General features: G+C 40.1%; 1 protein-coding gene and 1 long non-coding RNA gene across 3 annotated transcripts; both read left to right on the top strand.

The window, feature by feature from the left end:
• The first annotated feature begins 6987 nt into the window (after positions 1–6987).
• On the top strand, positions 6988–20307 carry trhra (thyrotropin-releasing hormone receptor a). Of its 2 annotated transcripts, XM_032555870.1 has the most exons (3): positions 6988–7298; positions 7410–8260; positions 17897–20307. In XM_032555870.1, exons 2-3 carry the CDS (start codon positions 7454–7456, stop codon positions 18338–18340), a joined length of 1251 nt encoding a protein of 416 aa, XP_032411761.1. In that variant the 5' UTR covers positions 6988–7298; positions 7410–7453; the 3' UTR covers positions 18341–20307. The 2 variants fall into 2 exon arrangements, with proteins under 2 accessions (XP_032411761.1, XP_032411760.1); XM_032555869.1 differs by having other exon boundaries at positions 6988–8260.
• Positions 20308–20819: 512 nt separating this feature from the next.
• On the top strand, positions 20820–24337 carry LOC116714370 (uncharacterized). The gene is made up of 2 exons (XR_004338048.1): positions 20820–23168; positions 23545–24337. It is a non-coding gene; the product is annotated as an uncharacterized LOC116714370 (long non-coding RNA).
• Positions 24338–24626: the final 289 nt, after the last annotated feature.

The following is a 24626-nucleotide window of genomic DNA, read 5'->3' on the forward strand; positions in this document are numbered from 1 at the left end:
TATTTAAGTATATCTTAATACATAAATAACTTATGAGCCAGTGTTACGTGACAAATAATTAATTTCTGTTAACTTACAAGCACTTGCAATTTAAAATCAATTAACTTTTAAAACAGAATATAAAAAAAAAATCAGTATACAAGACAAAGTTGAGAAAGACATTCAGAACACTGAATATTTGCTCCAGAACAGTTAAAAAAAAACAACCTAATAATAAAAATAATAATACACATAAAAACATGGCTTCTCTTTTAGAAGATATAAATAAGTGGGTGTTTTTGTTGCACCAAATTCAATCATTCCTTCTTAACATTTCTGTTTCGATGCTGTATTGAGTTTGATTCATGACATCTGCTCCCAATTAAACTACCTTTTTTTAAAAATTAATCCAGTTATTAATGTAGCACAAATTAACAACGGACACACACTTTGCACTTCTAACACTTCGTATCCAGAAATAATCAAATAACTACAAAATCCAATCATACTGGCATTTAAATTTAGTTGCACACTTGCTAATTTACCTCCAGTTGTCATGCAGTGCGACCGCATCGAGTTCATGATGCCAACGAGCCAAACCTCACTGAATTAAGTAAATGACTTTGCCGCAATCCCTCCTCCCAACATAGTAATAATGATAAGTTGGTTTGAAGTCTTCAATAGTTTGATCAGTAAATAATTGATAACCATAATTAGATATACACCTATTAAAATCAATCAATCAATCAAATTTTATTTGTATAGCACATTTCAGCAGCAAGGCATTTCAAAGTGCTTTTCATCATTACAAACACAGAATCACAATGCAACATAGAATCAATCATTAAGTCAAGTTCCATCAATAAATTTGTAATTGATTACATTTCAAATACAATTCTAAACAGGTGGGTTTTCAGTTGAGATTTAAAAGAAGTCAGTGTTTCAGCTGTTTTACAGTTTTCTGGAAGTCTGTTCCAAATTTGTGGTGCATAGATGCTGAAAGCTGCTTCTCCTCGTTTGGTTCTGGTTCTGGGGATGCAGAGCAGAACCAGAACCGGAAGACCTGAGAGGTCTGGAAGGTTGATACAATAAAAGCAGATCTTTAATGTATTGTGGTGCTAAGCCATTCAGTGATTTATAAACTAACAACAGTATTTAAAATGTAAGCATTACTAAAATCCTGCTGCAGTTGAAAGCAATGTTATAAAATGTCTACAAAGATATTTGTCTAATACCCAAAAAACCAAGATCTCATCATTTTTCACTCTGTACATTCATTTCTTTTTTTTTCTACAAATTACATAAACTCTGATTGCATGGTAAAGTAACAAACATGAATGTTTGTCTTGTGGAGAGAGGTGGGAGCTGCTTTGTTCTCCGCTCGGCAGCTGGTTCTGTTCTGCTCTATAAACCTTCACGGCGAAGTCAAGGTGTCAGCTGCTGGGGAAATTGTGTTTACATTTCAGTTTGGAGCTCATCCGAGTGTGTGTGCGTGAAACCTTATATACGTTTGTCTTTGAACACCACATCCATTTCAGACGCCACGAGTTTCTGGGAGAAAGACGACGGCGCTGCCTGTAAGGATGAGACGCCAAACTCATGCCGTGTACATTTTTGCTTTTAACACTCAGGTGATAGTTTCACGATCAAACTCTTCCCGGCACCACCAAGGTCCGTGTTTTAATCAGATTAGCTCAGTTCTTCTCGACTGTCTCACATCCAGGAGTCTGTTTGACGTCAAGCGTGTAGAAATTAGATCCGGCCCAGCAAAGATCCGCCGCACTGGGTGCTTGTTGTTCCAACAACGGCAGCAAAGCAAGCGAGCTGCTACCAAAAGGATTTCTGAACCCATGTGGAGGTGAGCGTCGGGTCATCAGGTCAACGCACAGCAGTCCTCCCACATCTGGAACAAAAAATAGAAAGACTCCTTTAAAGACAGCAGCGCACACTTGTGGAATTGAGAAGATATAAGGGATAAAATGGAGGTGAAGAGTCACACTACACACAATAAAACCACTGTTTGTTTGTTTTTTATTTAAATTCCAAATCTGGGTTTTCAGTGCTTGGACAGAAGTTGGGCAGTTTTGACCAAACATCGTGTCAATAACTGGGACACGGTTTATTGGGTTATGCCCCTTTTCCACCGGCTCGGCCCGGCTCGGCCCGGCTCGGCTCGGCTCGTTATCGGAGCTTTTCCACCGGCTCGGCCCGGCTCGGCCCGGCCCGGCTCGGCCCGGCTCTGCCCGGCTCGTTTTCGGAGCTTTTCCACCGGTTTTTTTCCGGGGCCGGCCCTGCTCTGGTGGGTGACGCAAGCTTCGCTCCTGTTCACTGATTGGCTGTGGCCGTGGAAAGCCGGAGCAGATAAGAGAGAAGAAGAAGAAGGCGCAACGTTTGAAACTCGCCGCAACACGGAGGTGATGGAAGATACAAACAAGCCGCGAACTGAAAGATGCCGGCTTTTCTTTGCTTCGGGTTTCAATATTCAGCGGCAGCTCGACGGAGCGGTGAGGAACGAGTCGCTTTTGTCAACGTAGCGGAGGGAACGGAAAGCCTCGTTAGCCGCTTCGGAGCCCGACGGTGAACACCGACTCAGACGCAGCTGACGCCGCTGCTGCTCTCCAGCCAGGTGAGCAGTTTGTAGATATATCTGTCTGGTTTTTACTTTAATTATTGCCTACATACAGTCATGGGAGAAATTTGAAACACAAAGTCTGCTGTATTTTTATTGCTCAAACACAACATGCGCATTTTCTGAAGATACTCAGTTGCACAATCCTCAGTTATGAATACTGTCAATATTGTACAGCATGTTGCCTTCATTTGTTTTTTATGTTTTATCTTTGCGTGAACCTACGGGCTGCGATTGCTTCTCATTTCGCTGTCGTTGCATCGGAGTTTCCCCCACTGTGAGAAAATAAAACCTGTTATACGATCTTCTATTATTGTAAAATGGCTACATATCAGTTCTCTAATTAAATGGTTATCAATTACTAATTGTAGAGGATATAAAAATAAACAATAAACCTGAAGAAAACGAGAGTGGTATTTTATCCATGGCTGTATGTCTGCATAGGTCTAAAACTTACAAGTAATTAAGTTTTGTCTTTAATTTACACAACTATTCCAGTTATTTATAATTGTTTATGTCTGGATGGTAAAAAAAAACAACATGTTTGCATATATATAAAGTAACATGTGTGTTTTAAATAATTCCTTCTGTTACTTCCACATTAGTAACTCTGTGTTATTTATCTACATTTATGTGCGATAAGCTATAAAATCTGATTACTTTTCCCAGAGGAACATGGCTGACATGATGGTGGACGATGAGGAGAACCGTCAGAACAACCGGATCTCCTTCAGGAGGAAGCAGCTACCAGCACTGAGATGGCAGAGCTCGATGGAGAAGAGTTGAGGCAGACAGAGGAAGAAAAATAAATACAGTTTTGCTCTCGATGAACAAAATCTCTTTTTTATACTCGCTCCACACATTATTGTACAAACTGTAGTTTGTTTGACATCAAGGTCCTAATACAATCCTCCCAAAATGTGAGGAGCTTTAGACAGAGTGAAAATAACATTATATTGTGTAAATATGTCATTGACACTTAACATCATAGATTACCAATGAAGGTATCCAAAAGTGAATACGTTATTCATCAAACCAAACATTTTGACATTATTATCAGGGTTGCTATTAACAAGAACCCAAAATACAAGTCATGTTTGTTCATTTCTACTTTGTACATCATTCTGTCCGCTCGCTGTCTAGTTGTCTTTCTGGAGAATCTTCAATGCAAGAAAGTGAGAAAATGTGTCCAAAACCTGTAACCGTAGTGACCAAAATGTGAACGCATGGAAGGTTTGATTAAAACTACACCCAGTCAGATTGGAAGGAGTGCAGCTTTATTTGTTCTCACTATAACTTGAACATCAGATGAATCATAAACAACAGACTGTTAATGCACTCCAACTCTGTAAGAACATTAGCCTTTTTTTTTTTTTTTTTTATTAGAAATGTCTCATCAGCACATTGAGCTCATGTGATCCCTGCTCCAGAAAGGTGAAGGTCTCTGGACATCCTGAAGGTAAAACACCGACTGACGAGACATCCTACAACTCAGAGGCTGCAGGAAGAACCGCACTGATGGTCTGCACGGCAGTTTACCGACATCTGAAAACAAATTGGAATATATTATGAATGAATCCTGACACTTTTAAGTGATTTGCAACACCCTAGCTAACGTTAGCGCCTGTATGTATATCTGCAAGGCAGAGTCAGCTGTCCTGCTCGCCACAATCGCAGCATTCCTCCCATCGCGCATTTTCTTGAAGTCTCAGAAAAATCACAATCAGGCTATAAAAAAATAGCTCAGCTCTCTCTTCTTCTTTTGTATCAGAAAACCAACTGGCCGTTAGGTCGCACAACGAAGCACAGCACATGGCGCCTGGAGGAGGGCCCCTCCGCCAGCAGGCAGCACCCTGCTAAGGAGCCGAGACGGGCCGGTGGAAAAGCGGTCACTCCGAAATATAGCCCAGCGGGGCCGGACTGCTGAAGTAGAGCCGGTGGAAAGGGGGCATTAGAGAGCAGACTACAAGGAAGACTTGTCATTCTTCAAAAACTGCCATCCTGAATAATACCGGGTCCTAAATGCTATAAAATAATGTAACAATTTCCTCTCTTTCTCAATCGCCCTTGGCTAAAATCAGTCAAAATAAACTAACTGTGCACACACAAAATTTTGAGCCCTGCAGTCCATCTCTTCAGACTGCAATAGTAGCTCATCGAGGAGGTGGACAAGATCGATCCATTCACAGATCATCTTGTCTCACACCGCCACGACATGGTGACTGTTTTAACAAATATGTAAAAAAAAAAAAAGAAGAAGCATAGTCTTTTTAAAAGTTGCACACTGGAATTTAACATCTACAAGAAGAAGCTGATTTAGAGTTATTTTTGTTTGATCAGGGGTCGTAATCTGTCATATTCCAAACTATCAGGACTAGAATAAATGGAAATAGAGCGTAATACTAAGTTTTCGAGCAATAAGCTACAATGGAATTAAATTCTAGGTGTGCTGTGGCTTTTAAAATATATAATTCATGAAAATTCGTGAATAATATTATGAAAAAACAAATTAAAAATTAAATCCCAAAGGCTGCATGTTGTAGTGATCTTTGGATCAAAGTGGATCAAAGCCATAACCAGCACCGCTGTGCTAAACCAAGTCAGGCCTGGATTCCTCTGTATTTGTCCAGAGCCATTTTTAATGCTGTCGATTTTGCAGTAAAGCAAGCAAGCCAGTCCACTTCTAAACTTTGGTGACTGTCTGCTAATCACATAGACGGCGGTACTGGCCCGCTTTCCTTTGCTTTCACACCAACACACGTTCATGTCTGATTAGTTCGTGTGACCGGTCACATGACTCCCACAGCAGCTGGGTCGCTCACAGACACACATGCGACCGCACAGCTGCTGCAGCTGCAATTAACCCAACAGCAGGTCAAACACACAAGACTCCATAAGAGTCACATGAACCGAGAAGGACTTGAACCAGAAGTAAGACACCTTTAGGATCTAAAAATAAGATCCTCCGCATTGACAGCGGTGTTTTGCAATATGGCTTTCCACCCAGAGCGACACAGGCTGGTGCTGGTGGTGGGGGGGGTGCAATGAGGCAAATAGAAAAAGTGTTTATTATTGAGTTGCCTTCTAAGTGAGTTTCTGGTGTTGGTTCTCAGATGAAAAGCAATTTTAGCCATTCCCTCCTTCTACTGCGAGTGAGAAAGCAGGAAATTTCCAGATAATGCACCGCAACTCCACACAAAGTACATCCCCTTGTTGTTAGCAGCAAGAAGGGGACATCGATTTCTGATTGGCACCACATGCATAAGATAGGATGACTTTATTCATCCGGTGTGTAATTCAAGTATCCCCTGGCATCCCTAGCAGTTTAATAGTTACACATGATAGAGTGATCAAAATTTACACTATGAAATTATAAGGCAGAAAGTGTGGCATAAAAGCAATTTAAAAAAAACAACAACCTGATAACTATTTTTTTAATATGGCAGTTAAGTGGTCCCCTTTCTGATGCTGCCCTGGGCAACTGCCCAGATCACCCAATATAAATTACTGCCTTTACCCCCCACTAATATGCATAATAACCACTGAATATCACTACGTAATGACTATGCTGCTAGTGATTCTGGTTGAATTAAAAGATCATTTTTGAGGGTTTTTTTTTTATAGAAGCTACATAATAAACCTGCAACAATTTCTACATGATTTTGCTTTCCCAGATACCATCAAAACATTGGATTAATTATGAATCATACAGATTAACTATATCTTCTCATGTTTTTGCTGAAAAAAGCTAACAAACAAGAACATGTACTGTAAATGTGAGAAGAACCAAAGGAGATGAAAAGGAAATTCATTTGCAGACTTTTATTGTCCACTTCTTTTCCTTGATTTTTTGATGCAGCATGAAAGAGGTCATTCTATTTGTTTGTGTATATTCTGAGGTAGAAAAGATCGGTTTCACATATAAGTATCGGCCGATCTCCATCGCCGAAATTAAGGAAATCGGGCGATAAATCGGTGCACTCCTCGAATCTGCCTCTATTTAATCCCCTCTGGATTGGCTGCAAATCACGTCAATAGCATTCTACATCTTGACAGCTCCAATAAAGAGTGGAAAGTTCTCCAGTAATTAATGGGTAGCGTGTTTATCAGCTGCACATTAATTAGCTACATGTGGGTGTAATGTTGTTTTTGAACTGAGACAAATATGCTGGAGCATGACGCGTTAAATGAAACCGCGCTCCGTTTTCCATTCAGTTGTTAATGCAAAAAAAAAGAAAAGAAAAGAGAAAAGAAGAGTATTGATTCATATTGGGGAAAATGTAACACACACACACACACACACACAAAAAAGAGATCAAAATGAGCCCTTAAAAGTACCAAGACATACATTTATTATTATTATAACTATTATTTCCAACGAGTTGTTATGTATTTGTTTGGAAGTTTCTGTCCTGGGAGGAAGAAGTCGGTGGTCCCAGTGCGTCACCGTGAGGCTCTCAGGAGCGGAGGGGCTCTGCAGAAAAGCCTCTCAGTCACCAGTGAGGCAGGAGCAGCAGGAGCGGGGCGCGGAGCTGCTGCACGCAGCACATCCTCTGATGCGTTTTGCAAGCTTTTTCTGGCTGCATATGGCACGCGTACTGGAGATTTATTTACCGACTTCGCTTGGCACCACACGATATATTCCACGAGGAGGGAAGATATGAAGCATTTTTATGCTTGATTAGAGGGGGTGGGATTTTTTCTTTTTTTTTGTATATATATATTTTTTGAAATTTTATTCTATCTCAGTTTTGTTAGATACTTAAAGTATTTTTTTTCTTCTTCTTCTTCAATGTTTAAGGTGATTTCTTTCCAAAGCGCACAGAGTCACAACCTCTCTCTGTCATGGAAAACCTCACGGTGGATGACATAACTCTAGAGAATGACACGTCGGTGCCGGACAACCAGACTCTGGGCGTTTGGACCGACAACTCTCTCGAATACAAGGCGGTCAGCGTGTTCCTGGTGTCCCTCATCTGCGGCGCGGGGATCGTGGGCAACGTCATGGTCATCCTGGTGGTCCTGACCACCAAGCACATGCGAACTCCCACCAACTGCTACCTGGTGAGCCTGGCGGCCGCCGACCTCATGGTGCTGACGGCCGCCGGGCTGCCCAACATCAGCGACGCCCTGTGCGGGCAGTGGGTGTACGGCTACGCGGGCTGCCTGGGGATCACCTACTTCCAGTACCTGGGGATAAACGCGTCCTCCTGCTCCATCACCGCCTTCACCGTGGAGCGCTACATCGCCATCTGCCACCCCATCAAAGCCCAGTTCCTGTGCACCTTGTCCCGGGCGAAGAAGATCATCATGCTGGTGTGGGCTCTCACCTCGGTCTACTGCGTCATGTGGCTGTTTCTGTCCGACACCAAAACGTTGGTGTACGACAACGTGGCGCTGCTCACCTGCGCCTACAAGGTGTCCAGGAGCCACTACCTGCCCATCTACTTCACGGATTTCGCCGTGTTTTACGTGCTGCCCCTCATGCTGGCCACGGTGCTGTACGGGCTGATCGCCAGGATCCTGTTCCTCAACCCGCTGCCGTCAGACCCGAAGGGCGGCAGCAAGAAGTGGAAGAGGGAAGTGAGCCAGGGCGGCAGGATGGTCGGCAGCAGCTCCTCCAGCAGCACCACGGCTGCCTCGCGCAGACAGGTGGGCACCTGTTTACTCTCTCGCGCGCCCTCTGTGTAATGATGTGGATGAGTCCCGGCAGCTCCGGCAGGTGCCACAGGTCAGATGGGCACACCATTGTTTCCAACAACCGGAACGAAATGTCGATTGAGCGCGTTCTTATCCTCTCAGGGGTTTTTAATTGTTCTTCAATTAGGGGGGAGAAAAGAAAACAGATGCGCAAAAGTTAGTGGAATTTGTATTTTGTGACTCATTAGGAGTTTACTCTAAGCGGGAAAAGGCAAGACACCCAGAAAGTCTGGCACACTAAATAAATAATTGGAGAGAGTTAAAAAAAAATTAGCCAATAAAATGACTCCCAAACACTCCCACAAAAAAGGGAGAAATGTTCAATAACAAATTCCGACCATGTTCATTTCTTTAATTTGTTAGCAAATCACAAATTAAGCTAAATTCTTGTAAAAATAATAATAATAAATATGTCGGATAGTTGGTGGAGTCTTGCAGTGAATGTTAATCCATCGTGATATGGTTTTGTACATAAGTGCCACAAATATACCGTCATCTCAATAACGGTGGCTGCATTATTAATATCATAAAGCATCAGATAGTGCTAATTAATGCCTGTCAAACTTCACTGCAAGCCGTCATTTTGGATAGTTCTAAATATTAGCCAATTAAATTGAGTACATTTGTAACAAGGTATATTACTGTAGATTCTAAATGTAATGCTCATAACGTAAAGCTCATTAATTAAGTGTTGAATTTTGATGCTAGCTACTTTTGTTTTGGCAAAACTATTCAAAATTAGTATTTTGGTTTGACCCAAAACATTTTCAAACGTCCATGGCTCTTCTTTAGTATTTTTTGGAGTAAAGCTGATATGCTTTTAAGGCTTATAAAATAATGAATTAATATAGCAACATAATAACTTTGAGAATCCATCATAAGACTTGTGGCTTAAAAAAGGTTTCTACGTTAAAGTTTCATCTGGTGTAGCGATAGCGCTAGTGCTAAGCTAAACTTGCTGTCAAGCTACGCTGCCAAAAGGAATTTTGGAGAGAAATAAATATGTTTGGCATTAAAATAATAGAATTTTGAATAAAATGCGTTAGTTTGTAAAGGTAATGTTTCATAATGCTCACATTCTAGTAACTTTAGTAATTGTTTTTTGTTCAGAATGTTAGCAAAGACGTGCTTGGTGTCTAGCAGAGAGTGGTCATGTAGATACATTTAAGAGGTTATATTGTGACTAAATATAGTTGCTTAGTAAAAGTTAAGAGCCATTATACGACCTGTAGCTGAGAAAGATTCAGCAGGAATAGAAGTTTGTATCTATCTAGCTTACATTAGCTTAGCGACCGCACTAATGCTAATACCGAATCTGGTAGCAAGCTGAGCTCCTTGATCCTGATTAACTACATGCTAATGAACACATCTTAGCTGTGGTTGTCAGGGAGAGACTACACACACCACACTGTTAGAATGGATTTTAAAAAATGATCTCAATTTCAGTAGAACATTTTTCTCTTTATCACACACCAGTTCCTTATTTTGCTTCTTATTGACGTGGACTGCACCTCAACATTAGCAAAATGATCCTGATCATTTCAGTTTAGCTAATTTAGTTGGTTGTAGTTTAGCTGTTTGTTTTTAATACTGTCCTTTAATAACAATTTAAAAACCTCCATGCATATAATTTATTTTATTGTTTAAATTCAAATGGCGTGCTTTATAAGTACGGCAAAGTGACAGGTGAAAGATGCCCATATACAAATTGTTATGAGATGATGAGGTGAGCTAAATAAACTTGACTTTATTTTTTATTGGCTTTGGCTAAATTAGGGTAGAAAATAAGGCCAAACATTTTCAATTTTTTTTCACCCATTAGGCACACACACATTAGGCATGTCATAATATGCTAGATCTGTATTAAGTATATTAAGTGATATGCAATATAATTTCTTTCATACATTTCATTTCAAATGAACACTTTTCATTCTCTGTACGCACATTTTATTTTACTTTATAGATTCTCTTTTCTATTATGGAAATGTTTTGCTTTCAAATGATTTCTGACAAGGAATAGGGATTCAAAAAAGCTCTTCATGAACAATCCCCCACGATGTTATAATCAATAATCAAATCTACTATCACAGACGACGGAAAATGTGTGAAGCAAAAAATAAGTTTATTCTGTCCCAAATTAATAAATAAATATAAAATAACTTTTTTAAAAATTGCATATCAGGACTATGATATGAGAAGGCCATCCGTTTAGCTGTGTGCAATTATTTTAACGTTTCCACTTGAAAAAAAACATCAATAAGTCCAGGCGGTCACACAACGCCTCAGCTCTAAGCCAAAACGACTTAACCTGGGCTTTTTGGATAAGGTCACACCTGGGAGAATTTAAAACACAATAATCCCTCCCATATGAGCGAGTTGCAAGGGGATTTTAGAAACGAAACACCCAAAGTGTTCACTTTGAGATAGGATGGAAGATAGCAATCCGTTCCTGAACTGTGATTTTATTGAACCTTGATAGTCCAATTCTTCAGCACCGATGCTATTTCTATTTTAGTCACCGCTTGTTTGGCCTCTTTTACTGAAGGCTGAATGCCATATTTGCAAAGACAGGTAGCTGAGGGAAGTGTCAGCTAAAAGTAATAGATTTTTTTTTTTAGAACATATTATTTTACATTTTCTTGCTTTCTAACTTTTTTTTTTATATTCAGCTGGAAGAACCCAGCCACAATCCTCCAATTTTACTTTGGTATAACTGTAATTTGTCATCTGAAAACTAAACCAGGATGCATTGTTCACTTTCAGAAAGCTTTTATACACTCAAGCAAAAAAAAAAAAAAAATTCAACCCAGATGCAACAAATTACAAAATTCACATTTCAACTGCAGGAACCATGGGGTATAAAGAGAATGCTGAAAGCCTGCACTACAAAAGGCAGCACTTTTTAATTTCTGTAGGACTTCTGGATGCATTTTGTGTAGATAAAGAGAGAATTTGCCATATAAATTTAAACTACAACACACATTCTTTGTTAACTTTAACTGTAATTAATATAAATCATTAGCATCGTTCAGTTGTGTGCAATAAAAAGAGAAGTGATTCCTTCAGCTGAGGCAACAGTTCAACTTTAAACATTGTTCTGAGGCATGACTTTTGGTTATAACCATTTCAATTCTGATTGCAAACGGCGCACCTCAGTAAATAACACTACATGTATGTTATTTATTAAATCTTCCGTGTGAATAAACAAAGCGCTAGCTTGCGCTGGCTACTTACCAGGTGAAAGATTACCGTTAGCTTAGGTCAGAGGTCTTCAACCTGTGGCTCTGGAGTCACGTGTGGCTCTTTAGATGGCCCACTGTGGCTCTTAGTAACTTGCTAATAAACTGAGCAATGTCTTAAAATGTGAACACAATAAAAAAGAATCGCTTCAGCAGTTTTTTCCGAGGCATCTTCATGCATAATATTTCCACACACACAAAAAATGACGTTTACAGTGTAATGATTACTCTTCTCGTAAAGTAAATTTGTTTTGTCACCGTCACGCAAAACTATGTTCTTTCTTGACGTAATTTTACGTAAAACTAAACGTCCCATTTAAGGAAATGTTCAATCTCAAAACAAAAATGTAATTGTTGCTATGTAGTTTTAAAAGGCTAAGCAAATTTCTTGTACAGATGGCATAAAAACGAGCTATTTTGTTTTAAAGAGTCGTGTTGCGTTTGTGACTCTAAGCAAATTTTAGAGGTGTAAAGGTTGCAGACTGTTGCTTTAGGTGAACAAAATTATTTTAGTTTGAACTAAAGTCATGCTGGAGACCCATTAAAACTGACATTATTACAACCTAGTTTTACCATCCTAATATGTCTTTTATTCCTTACAGAGTACTGAAGATGTATCAACCTGGACATATGTTCACTTCTTCTCTAACAAAACCAATTGTGGCACAATTTGTGAGCCAGTCGTTGCTTAAAACCACCCGATCCCCGTTCCAGTAGTAGTTCCAGCATTTGTGAGGCTTTAACATTACTCCAGCCCCTCTTCTTGGTATCTATTTTTAACTTTAAGTGATAAGACAGTGGTGTAAGTTCAAAGTATGTCTGCTTTTTATTTATCATGTTCACTTTCTCGGAACACCCTGCTAGATAGGAGCCAAACCCTGGTCCAAGTCTATCATTTTATCCCTCTTAAAAGACCAAACAAAAAAACTCACTCCTCCAGTAGTGTTGTTTTTATTATATTTTTACCACTCTCTTTAAAACGAAGCAGAAAGCTTGAAGGGCAAAAACCCACCAGGCTGTCTCAGACAGTCAGCGGCGGGAGACGTTTGTTTATCAGATGAGGTTTGACGCCTTCCTGGAATGAAGAGGGTGGGGTCCCCTGAGGGAGCTCCATGCTTAGCTGGATAGTCAAATCAGTTAACCCTAACTCAAACAGGCTTTAGGCTGACTTTTCTTTTTTTCTCCACCATCACTTTAGCTGACAAATTCTGTTTATCGGCATTAAGTTGCTCGTGGTGGACACGCGCGGCGGCCCATCCCAGCCACGTGACGACGTTACTTAAAGGTCAAGAAGTGATGAGGATTTGCCTTTTACCTGTGTGCGTTTACGTGTTCAAGTAAAAGATCTACATTAGAAATCAAATGATCTGCTTTTTAAAACTTTCTTGATAAAAACCGTGACGTTGATGGCTTGCGAGCCTTTTAGCAAGGGATCCATGTATCAGTGTCCTTAATTCCCGCTGGATAAATACCATTGAGCAGATACTTTAGAGATCCGCTGGGGCTCAGGAACGAACAAAGAAGCCCTGATTGAGTGGCCAATCAGCTGAGACACAAACAGAGCAGTGCTGACTAATCACAATACTTTCCTCCTATCATTACACCACATTGCACAGCCTCTACAGAACTCCTTATCAATATGATTTGCTGAGGTAATATACATATATTAATAAAAAAAATAAGCCAATTTGGATTATTTTCCCAACAAAGTGTAGGTTAAAATATGGACGGGGTTGAATTTAAAAAAGTAGAGTTGGCTTATTGGTTCGACTCAGCTTGGACTTGGACATGCTTCTCCAAATTCATGAATGTCACACCCGATTCGACACCCATATTGGTATTATTTTTAGTCTAATTCAGTTCCTCTGTGAGATATGCAGTTTTCCCTAAACTTTAATAGGGGAAATAATGCTGGTGTGTGTGCTGTCTGCTAATACCAAAAGGAAAACCAAAACGGTACAATGAAAGGATTTCTCACCATGAGTTCAGTGCAGGTTTTTTTTTTGTGTGTCCTAATAGTTCTTGTATTTCTTAAAAACGAGCACCATTGTTGGTTTTATTCTCCACACTGTCACATAAAAGGGTGAAAAACATTTCCCTTGTGTGGACCAAGCGATGTCAAAGGAACAGTTTTTGATGTCTCCATCATAATGACATGAAGGGATTGGATTAATTGCGTGTTGTCAAAGGCTTCGGCAAGATTCCGGATAAGAAAGAGAGTCGATTCCCCGTAGAGCAAACATTCCAGGAGAACTTCAGAAGGGAAACTGAAAAAGTGACTTACTGCTCCGTCTTTTTAAAGATGGCTGGGGAGGTTTTACTGAGTGAGCGCCAGGGTTTCCAAGTATGTCATACATGTGCAACACTGCTACAATATCAACACAACACACACCCTACTGTTGCAGCAATTGCTCATTAGTAACATTCTATATAGTCATCCTGAACTAGGCAGGTGCTTCACTCAACTCAGCATGCTGAATTCCGGAAATTGAAAATGCCAGCAGGCCCTACTTTTTGATCTTTTTGGATAATTATCGGACCACTTGGAACTTATAGGGCACTGGAATCCTAAAATTTGATCTTTTAATGTGGAAAAATAAGAGAGTGATGTCTTATTTGTGTGGAAGTGCCTCGACTCCAATGCGCAAGTATTATTGAAACTAGAAGAAAATCAAACTTTTATAAACACTTTCAACTGCACAAGTTCGAGAAATTGGCTTCACATTACATGCTTATTCTAACACCTTAGCATATAGACTGATTCAGCAAACACTTCTAACAGAATGAGTCGCTCTCTAAAGCTATGCGAAATTTAAGCTTTGAGCCGTGGTCGTAGTTGTGAAATTTAACCACGACTAGAGAAATTCCACAGTCTGCTTTTGGTGGAATTAGAACAAACTGGAAGTGATTGGGAATGACAGCAACTCGGTGTCACGGTGAGGGAGCCCATGTAAAACCAGAGAGAGGGGTCAGCAGATGCTGAAGGCACATGGTCACCAACTTTCTGCAGTGTCAAATAAACTACAAATTTACACATTTCCAGTGGCCGTCAGATTAGCTCTAAAGCAGCGCAAAGAGAGCTTTGAGGAGTTGGTTACTTTGGCCCAGAAGCTGCATTTAAACCTTACATCACCAGGGCCATAGTGTAAAGCAGGGCAGCACCGGAGCAGTAGAGACGGGTTCTCCGTAACGCTTTTTTTTCTGGAGGTTTAATGGAAAAATATGGGTTTGTAAGAGCCAGGTGACTTGCATGACTTCATTGTGTCAGGTCTAGTCATAATGAGGGGGGGCTGTTTTACAGCAGTTGAACTTGGTCACGGTCCCAACTGTTTAGAGATGGCCCCTTTCCTGCACCAGCACGTAAAGCCGGGTCCATAAGGACATGGCTGAGTGAGTTCTGGTGTGAAAAAACCTTGTGCACAGGGTTCTGGCTTTAACCCAATAAAATAACATCAGTGTCTGACCTCACAAATGGGCTTCTGGACCAAAATGTATTGAATTCACTTCTCCACTTTGTTGAAAATCTTCCCAACTGACTCGAAGTTCTTGCACTTGCAAAGGGTCGGGGTCGTCGCATGTTTTAATGTATTTTGCAAACAATGGGCAAATGAAAACATCTGTCTACCTAAAAAAAAAAACAGTATATTTAAACGGGCAAAGCAGGAGACAATGCAAAAAAGTGAAACTGTATTTGCAGCAAAATGTGCTTGTAAGTATTCACTATTTGGATAGTTTATTTATAAAAAAAAACTCGTCTATATCATTTATGTGCCCTTTCTCATCGGTCTTTTACATAAAACCCCTATGAAACAAATTAATTTCTGTGGTCCTGACATGATAGAATGCAAACAAGTCAAGAGTTGCTCTTTAAGCGTTCTGTGTCATTCATTTAAACGTACATCAGTGATGCACTTTCTATTCTAACTCATGAAAAGCTGTCAGATCAATTAAACGTTTCGTGTTTTTTTTCTTTTTTTTGAAACGCTCAAAAAACAGCATTGGTCACTGGTTATACCCCTCACCACATTATCATTCCCCAGACATGCTTTTACTGTACTTCTGACAGGACCAAACAGAGTAAAAAGCATTAGCATGACAGGCGGCATGCCTTTTTACTGATAAGCAACTCCAGTCTACCTTGCTGTCAGTTACCTAAGCTGTGTGCTGCATAAAATCAGATTTTTTCAAGGACAGAAAGTCCTTTTTTGACCTCTTTCATAAATCATCGCAGGTTTGTTTTGCTGTACAATAACCAGAAACATGTCATACTGTCTGGATATTTTTACTAAAACTGTTACCTTAGATATAGATTCAATTTCTGTTCATCATTATTTAAAATGTACTGATTAGTTGAACAGGAATCTATAAAATAAACCTAATCAGATTTTGAGGATGTTGCCTTTAAGCTAACTTTTTAAATGTTTATTTAACGTAAAGTTATGAGGACACGGAGGTGCTATAGTCTAATATCCAAATGCCTGCTGATGACACGTTCATGTGAGTGGGAAAATCTCCTTTTGGACATCTGGTAGAGAAGGACTTGAAAATTAGCCAAATACATTCAAAATCTGAACTGTCGTGTGATTGTAGACCCTGGCAAATTAAACAAAATCATGTATTTTTGAGAAAAAGAACAAATAAATATTGGATGTAAATGGCATTGCTTTTCAGATATAGCGTAATAAATGAACTATTACATGTTGGGGACATGTACTTGGCAAGTGGACATTCATTTTGCACTGGAAATTTCCACTACTTTACTCACTACCTGACATTTGAAGTCGCTAAAAGTGGACAAGACATGACGTGATATAACCAATTTTCCTCAGGTAATGTTACACATGTTGTATTTTGAGGCATCAGAAAACACATTAGTCCGCTCACAGGTTAGAATGAATGACCTAGTCAAAGATTAAGCCTAAATCCCAGTTAAATGGTTACACAGTTTGAGCTATTTTGTTAGATTTTTATTTCTAAAGGTAATTTGAAAACCACGTAAGAGTTTCTTTCCACTACACAATTATTACACTTAATTAAAATTTTTAGTCTACCAAGTAAAGCCTCAGAAAACATATTTAGTTTGCAGATTTAACGTGACAAAAACCAAAACGCCTATGAGGTATTAAAGCATTTGCAAACTACAAGCTAATGACTTATTTCAGATACTATTTCAGGTTGTAAAATTGGAATTACTAGTTTTATTTTCAGAAGGAAACCCTTCTGGCTGCTCCAATTTGCATACGATTGTTTAGGAATGAGAACAGTGGGGTGTGTGTGAACGAATCAAGACGAGACGAAATTGCATTTTTAGGCGTCAGAGGGCATAACTGGAGGCATCAGGGATGAAGCGAACGTGGTGACAGAAAGTTGCCGGAGCAACCAGCAGCCAGTCATTACAGCCAATCAGGAGCATTAGACACAGAGAGCCGGGCATTATCGACACCTGACTGGATTTGATAGGATAGGCTTAGATGAAAACACATGGTTTTAGGAAGCAACTGGATGTATGGGGCAAATAGATGCAAGATGTTGCAATAAATAGATGCCTGGGTCTTCACATCCAAAGTGCTCACATCAAGGAAATATCATTATAATATATATTAACCATTAATCCCTGTATCGCAGATTATTTACATTCGTGGTTGGCAGACACTGATTATTATAGTTTCATTTTAACAGTTAATTCTGTATCTGTAAACAGAAATTGACAAGTCTTGCCATTGATTTTAAAAAGTTACATTTTGATCCATTCGACTGGAGTGCCTTCCTTCTTTGGTGTCTTGAAAACTTTCTTTCTTTCAACAATGTTTCTTTTTCTTCTCAGTTTTCTTTAATGCCAACCTTTGTGGAGTGTATAACTATCCACTCAACAGATTGATCTCAGTGGAGTTACCGTGGGCCCACTGCCCTTGCCTTTGATTAACTTTCTTTTATCTGTTTAAGTGTTCAGCCACGTCAGTCAGTAGTGCCATACTCTTTGATTGGGTGATGGATGGACGGCTTTGAAACAATTGGTGGTTTTAGATTCTTCTTTTTAACAAATGTTGCAAGCCATGAGTGTTTTCCCTCCACTTCACTAATATGTACAACTTTTTATTGGTCTATCACAAGCAAAGCTCTTAAATACTTTGAGGTTTGTGGTTTCACAACAATTTGACAAAGTTGAAGGACTTTGAATGCTTTTGCTTGGCATTGTACCGAATAACATTTTCTGTTGCTCCACCATGTGTAAAGAGACTACTTCCTAATGAGCAGATACCTTGGGTAAAACGTCTTGCTTGCCGTTTTTTATTTTTCAGCCCTCTTCCTGTCCGTTCTAACCCATGTTGACCGACTGATGTTTTACCAGGTGACGAAGATGCTTGCCGTGGTCGTCGTCCTGTTCGCCCTGCTCTGGATGCCCTACCGGACCTTAGTGGTGGTCAACTCCTTCCTAGGCAAACCCTACCTGGACACCTGGTTCCTGCTCTTCTGCCGTCTCTGCATCTACCTAAACAGCGCCATCAATCCAGTGATATACAACGCCATGTCGCAAAAGTTCCGCACTGCCTTCAAGAAGCTGTGCCACTGCGGCCCCCAGCGCTTGGAGAAGCCCGCGTCCTACAGCGTGGCTCTCACCTACAGCGTCATCAAGGAAACGTCCAACGGGGAAAGCCCGGACCACTTCACGACGGAAATGGACGAGCTGCACTCGCCGTGCGACCAGTGCATGCCTGCCGGAATCTTACCGAGTGCCAAAAAGGTGCAGTACGTGGTGGATGCCTCGCTCTCTGGCAGAGAAGTGAATGCCTGAGTAGAGACAACTTTTGCGCCCAGAGTAGATATCGGATTCCAACTGAACGTATTGTTGAGTTTAGTCAGGTTTAAGTTGAAGGCGCTCCGACATGTCCAGCTTGAGTTCTCTCTCTTGTTCATATGTTGTTCGATGAAACTAAAGTCCATTTGTTGTCATGTTTAGTGGGCTTTGAATATTTTGCACACAATAAATTAAGAGAACAATTTTGATTAATCCAAAATAGAGGGTATATGCAGTTATGCTTAGTTATTCAGAGAAAGCCTCATATGAGATGACTATGGGGAAAACCTGGAAGATTACTGATTAGAGGAGTTAATGCACACAGCAACTCTGTTCTATGATAATCCATCAATCTATTTTTTATAGCCACTTCATATTTGGAGGGTGTTTGTGGAGTACGTTGCCTGTTATTCGTGATAAATAGGCAACAAAGGGATGTTAAAAGATACAGACATACAGTATACTCTTACCTACGGGGAATTCAGACAGCCCAATTACCCCATCATGCATGTTGTTGGGATGTGTGAGGAACTTGGAGGTAATCTACACATGCACAGGGAGAACAAGCTAATTCCACACCGAAAAGACCCCAGCTGCAATTTGAACTGAGGAACTCCTTGCTGCGAGCCACTGGGCCACTATGCAACACTCTTCTGTAAAACACAGTCAAAATTTGCCTTTGAAATAGATATTTAGAGATTCCACTGGCAAAATTTAGCAACGACATGACCAGTTTGGTTAAAGCTGGTCACCTCTTTAGCCTATCCTGTCATTCATTTAACACATGGACGAATGAATTGATGACTATGGTCGCCATAGAGTGGTCCACAGCGACCACCTGGGGGCCTTTTTATGTGATGTTTCAGCTTTATAAACAATCATACTTTTCAGTTGCACTGCTACAACAAAAATCTTGTTTCCCCCGCCCAATGTGTGACATTTCCTCAGCATCAGATAAAACCGTAGGACCATTTGCAGATGCTAATACTGAACACATACGTCGGGGAGGATTTACCAACTACAGAATCGTAATTTTATTGGTTCCAAAAGATCCTTTGGTTTAAATAATCTCTTCCAATTGGCCGACTACCACTACAGCTACACAAATCTCTCAAAACAGTCCATAAAATAACATGTCCTTTTTTTTCTCAGTATCCAAATTATCATTAGGCAACAGTTTTTGCTTTTTGGAACCCAGAAAAGTTTGTCTTTAGTTTTTTTGATGCCCCTGTAGAGTTGCATTCAGTATTAATCACCACAGTATGGGAGTAGTTTGTTCACACCAATGGAGTAGTTTGCACAGATAAGTCAGGTGGTGTGTGGCTTATTTAATAAGAAGCAACGATTTAAACCACTACATTGTTGGGAATCTCGTCTAATCCACTGAACCTTTTTATACACCCCTGAAAGAGTGTTGCTCAAGGCACTTATGCATTCACTTCCCTTTTCTGGGTTTTGACCTTAGGCGAACATCATTTACACACTCTGCACGTTTGATACACCAAGCCGAGGGGAAAGCACCACTGCCACCAAGTCTGCTTTGCAGATTTTTTTTAATAAAAAAAAAAAAAAAATTCAATTTCCAATACATGCATTATTCACTGAGCTAATGAGAAAGAAACTCCGGAGCTAAAAGGTGTTGTGACGGATAATGTTTTATTTAACACAGAATCAGAGACGCAGATGTTGCATTTTAACTGCCTCACATGAAAACGTAATGCAGAACCTTTCGAGAACTTTTCATCAAGATTAAAATTTTAATGCCTTAAAACTAATTAGGTTTGGTAGAATTTTGAAATGTAATTAATACTTTAGCTGGTTGAAGGTAATTAAAAAATTAAAAAATTTTTCTCCTTGTTAAACACAGAGGATTTAGTCCATTGACATTCCAGTTAAATGTTTTGTCCATTTAGCTGAGATTGCTTTATTTCAATGAGTTAGAACTGCGTCAAACAGAAAAAAAACCCAAAACAACACCACGGAAAAAGTTCACAAGCATTCATCATTGGTATAAAATTCTAATCAAATTTAAGGCTTTGGAGGATGTGTTTGACTTGTTCTTGTTGAAGAATGATCACGTAATTTAAAAAAATACAATTGGCTGCACAAATGTACATTTTTGTGGCTTCTTCAAATCCACAACAGGACAAAATTGTACATAAACATATAAACATAAAAATAAATTCCTTAAACGTACTCATTTGCCCGGCCCGGGGTCTTTCTGCACGGAGTTTGCATGTTCTCCCTGTGCATGCGTGGGTTCTCTCAGGGTTCTCCGGCTTCCTCCCTCAGTCCAACAACATGACTGTCAGGTTAATTGGTCTTTCTAAATTCTCCCTAGGTGTGTGTGTGTGTGTGCATGGTTGTTTGTCCTGTCTGTCTCTGTGTTGCCCTGCGACAGACTGGCGACCTGTCCAGGGTGACCCCGCCTTTCGCCCTGAACGTTAGCTGGAGATAGGCACCAGCACCTCCCGACCCCACTAGGGACAAGGGTGTAAGAAAATGGATCGATGGATGGATTAATGGATACTTATTTGCTTTAAAATCACTAAAAATAGAACCGTTGTCACTCAACTTTTCACAAACAGAAATGCAGACACATTGGATCCCAGCACCTCCACTCGATTTCAGCAACTCATCTGAACAGTCCTGGCTCCGAATCCATTCAGTGCGATTTTAATAATCCAATTCAAGGCAACATTCATCAGGAGAAAAGTATTTTTGCGACCGCCTTTAGGTGGAAAGGCTTTAGAGTTATTTTGCTAGAGAGCGAGTTTACAAAGCCAAGTAGTAACTCTGCAATGCCGCCGATGCATTATCAAGATAGACACTCCGATGTTTGAGGAATTTAAATGTGTCAATGAAGCTCCTGTATCTGCAACATCAAAGTTTTAAACATGTCAGATGGCGAAAGCTACTGTTATTTTACTTCTACTTTCTCAGTAGAAGCAACCTGCTGACAGACCAATTACAGTGTGTCTTGAACCGAGTTCCTTGGTTGAACGATGCGTTTTTACACCATTTCTAAGCTGTCAGTGCGAGTATGAACTGATCCAGGGAGGCATCCAGGTTCAGTTCTATCAGGGGCAAAATAACCAGGCAAATCCCCGTCAGTCAGTCCTTTGATTGGTAGAAAACAAACTAGTGGCTACTATGGTGGATAGTAAAACTAATTAAATGAAGAAAAGACATAAACATGCAACCACTGGAGGATATACAATGCAACATTACAAGCCAAATCGAACAATAGCTGCTGAATACGTTTGCTTGGATCAGATCTTTAACGGTAAGAAAACATTTTGTTTGTTTTTATGATTTCTGGCTCAACAGAATTCAAGGCATTTGTTTTCCTCAAGGTTTTAAAAACTTCCTGAAATGTCAAAAACAGTAATAGGTACCAAATATTTCTCTTAGTTTCGACATCAAGTTTAAAAAGTTCGTACTGTGACGACTTCATGTCAGATTCATCCATTTTTACCAATACATTTAGTTAAATTAATTTTTTGTTCTTTTGAGAACAAAAAATATATATATAAAATGCTCGGAGCATCCTTAAAGGACAAAGATGTATATTCTTTGTACACTTTTCACCAGTGAAATCCAAGTTTCTGATTCAATACTCATATCTTGAAGTCGCTATTAGACAAACGTTGTCATTTTGTTTCATTTTGCAACCGATATTCTACTGGGATTCGACTGGAGTGGCAGAATCCGTCCCTCTTTGCGTTTCCCGCTCCCCCACCTGAAGCCATGTAATCTAAATGAATCCAAACGAACACTGGCGTGACATTTTAATCTGGCTTCCGGAGGCAGAACCCAGATGTCGAATTACGTGACCTTTAACGGTGGACTCGGCAGAGAAAGAAGCGGACGCATTTAGACACTCACTTAAACTTGCTGTGTCAATTTAGAATCACCTGAATGCTAACGATTCCTGCAGGGAGTTGCTCGATTAGTCCGCCGACGTGACAGACGCACCTCGGCGTCGCTTTGGTCGAGCTTGTGTGCGTCAGCGAGCGGCGAGCTGCGGTGAGGGAGAAACGTGTTCCTGCTGCTGCAGCAAGTCGTTTCACTCAGTTTATTTGTTCCAGGAGTCTCCACAAACCAATGATGGGACATGTAGCAGCAAGATGACTTGATACGACCCATTGTGCACCATATTTAGTAAATTGATGAGGTAGCTTAAAAATACATTTTGAAAATAACCTCTAAACAGGTGTTAGACATACTTATCATTAGTGGTGATCGATGCTGCATATTTTGATATCGATCCAATACCATATAAAGTATCGTCGATATTGATTGATACCAGTATCGATACTAATTGTTTAACTCTGAAACCATCAAACATCTGACCTCTAGGCAATTTTGTGTTTTTTCTCCTGGATTAAAAAAATTAATTAGGACAGAAATTTAGGTAAAGTCTCAACACAATAATTTCATAACATATATTCAGATGGTAAACAGAAACATTACGAAAACAAAGCATTTTTTGCGTTGTTTTCTAATTAAACAAACTGGAAAAATTATAATTTAAGAGTGGATGAACGCAAAATCTTTTTTGTTGTACAGTTGAGAAACTACAGTACAAGCTTCCTGCCCACCTTTAAATCTCACTGAGGCATTATTGTTAATGGAAATATAGGCTTGAAAACATCAATCTGTGCATAATTCATCTACACAATATGTTTCACTTAGTCATTTTTGTTATTAAAATCAAAGACATTTTCAAGAATATTCTAATTTGTTAAATATGACTGCATAGCCGTGCCTGCTTGTGGAGGAGGAGTTTCGCAGTATCTCTGAACTTCGGTTTTGTGTGTAGGTGAGTTGAATACCCTGATGATTTGAACATTTTTGTTAAAATTATCATTATGTTGTCAGTGTAATCTGAGACAGACAATGTGTGAGAAGATCCATCTCCTCCACGTCCTCCCTGAGCTGCTATTGCCGTCAGAAGAAACGCACGGCTCCCGGTCAAAAACCAACCAATCAGATCCAGGAGGAGGATCTTAGCGCTGCCAGTCATGTTCGTGTACGTCCACTCAATGCGATAATGACGGAGAAACAACTTACCATTACAGGAAAACTGTTTATCTGCAGTCATTGGTGGCCATGCTAACTAGCCTTAGCATGCATGGCAAAATACCTTATGGTGAGACCCTCCTCCTGGCTCTGATTGGTTGTTTCTGACGGAGCAGGGTATTTCCGAGGTCGTTGTATCATTGACACGGTAACTCTACAAAACTGGCTCACAATTTTTTGTGAGCCAGTTTCCCATAGTTGTTTAAAACAGCCCACCTTCTTTCACAACAACACAAACCTATGAAATAATGGTGAGGAACTTTGCAGTTTCTGCATGTGACCTGTCTCCAAGAGAGACCAGCTAATGAAAGGGACACACTTTCAAATGAACGGCTGTGTTTTTTCGTTTTTTGGGGGGGGGGTTTGTTTGTCTATAATGTAAAGTTATTTGAAAACTTTTGTGCTGTGCAATGTGAAATTCATGGAGTATTGTACTTTTAAATGTGCCTGAAAAGAAAAGGAAAAAAAACAACAACCTGTTTTGATCATTTCCTTAAAACTGTCTCAGTGCAGTGGGTGAAAGTTAAATGCTAAGGTAGAATAGATGAGAATATTTGGAACCAAAAAGCTGTTTCAAGTTTGTGGTTTGTAAAGTACCTCACAGGTTCACGCACATTTTGATTTCTGTTCGTTTGATTTCTGTTCGTAATAATAATTATTATTATTTTCCTACTTTTGACAAATAGCAAACAGCTGTGATCGGAGATATTTTGTGTTCTGCATGCAGGTTGCTGCAAAAAAAAAAACACACGACTTGCAACACGGGCAAGCCCACACACACACCCACACACACTACGTGAGCAAATCCAGTGACTTTTTGCACGTTTGTAGTTTTCCTCTGCTGCTTCATGGATTGTTTGAATATTTTGTATTGTTTATTTGTCAATAATAAAGAGCAATTACATCTTAGCCCTGGACGGTGTGTGAGTGCTACACCCTCAGAGCTTCTCGCAACGTTTCGGCTCTCCACGCCCACACCCACTTCTAAGTCATTACCGGGAGTCGGTTCGGCCGCCGTATCATCCGAGACTCCGCCATGAATCAGCCGCAGAGCCACTCCAGGCGACGACCGGCTGGTGGGGGCATCAATCATTACGGCTGATGGCTTCACTGTGGAGTCACTCGGCGTGTGGTGGCCTGACTCCAAACAAATTCATCTTCTTAAAGCTTTGGATGGGCCTCCTGAAAAGGGGCTGCA

This window comes from Xiphophorus hellerii, chromosome 3 (genome assembly GCF_003331165.1).
Source record: "Xiphophorus hellerii strain 12219 chromosome 3, Xiphophorus_hellerii-4.1, whole genome shotgun sequence".
Taxonomy (NCBI): Eukaryota; Metazoa; Chordata; class Actinopteri; order Cyprinodontiformes; family Poeciliidae; genus Xiphophorus; species Xiphophorus hellerii.

Excerpts from the sequence above, each read along its gene's own strand:
- trhra (XM_032555869.1), top strand. The coding sequence starts at position 7,454 with ATGGAAAACCTCACGGTGGATGACATAACTCTAGAGAATGACACGTCG. Across the intron at positions 8,261-17,896 it reads CGGCTGCCTCGCGCAGACAG|GTGACGAAGATGCTTGCCGT; the intron begins GTGGGCACCTGT and ends ATGTTTTACCAG.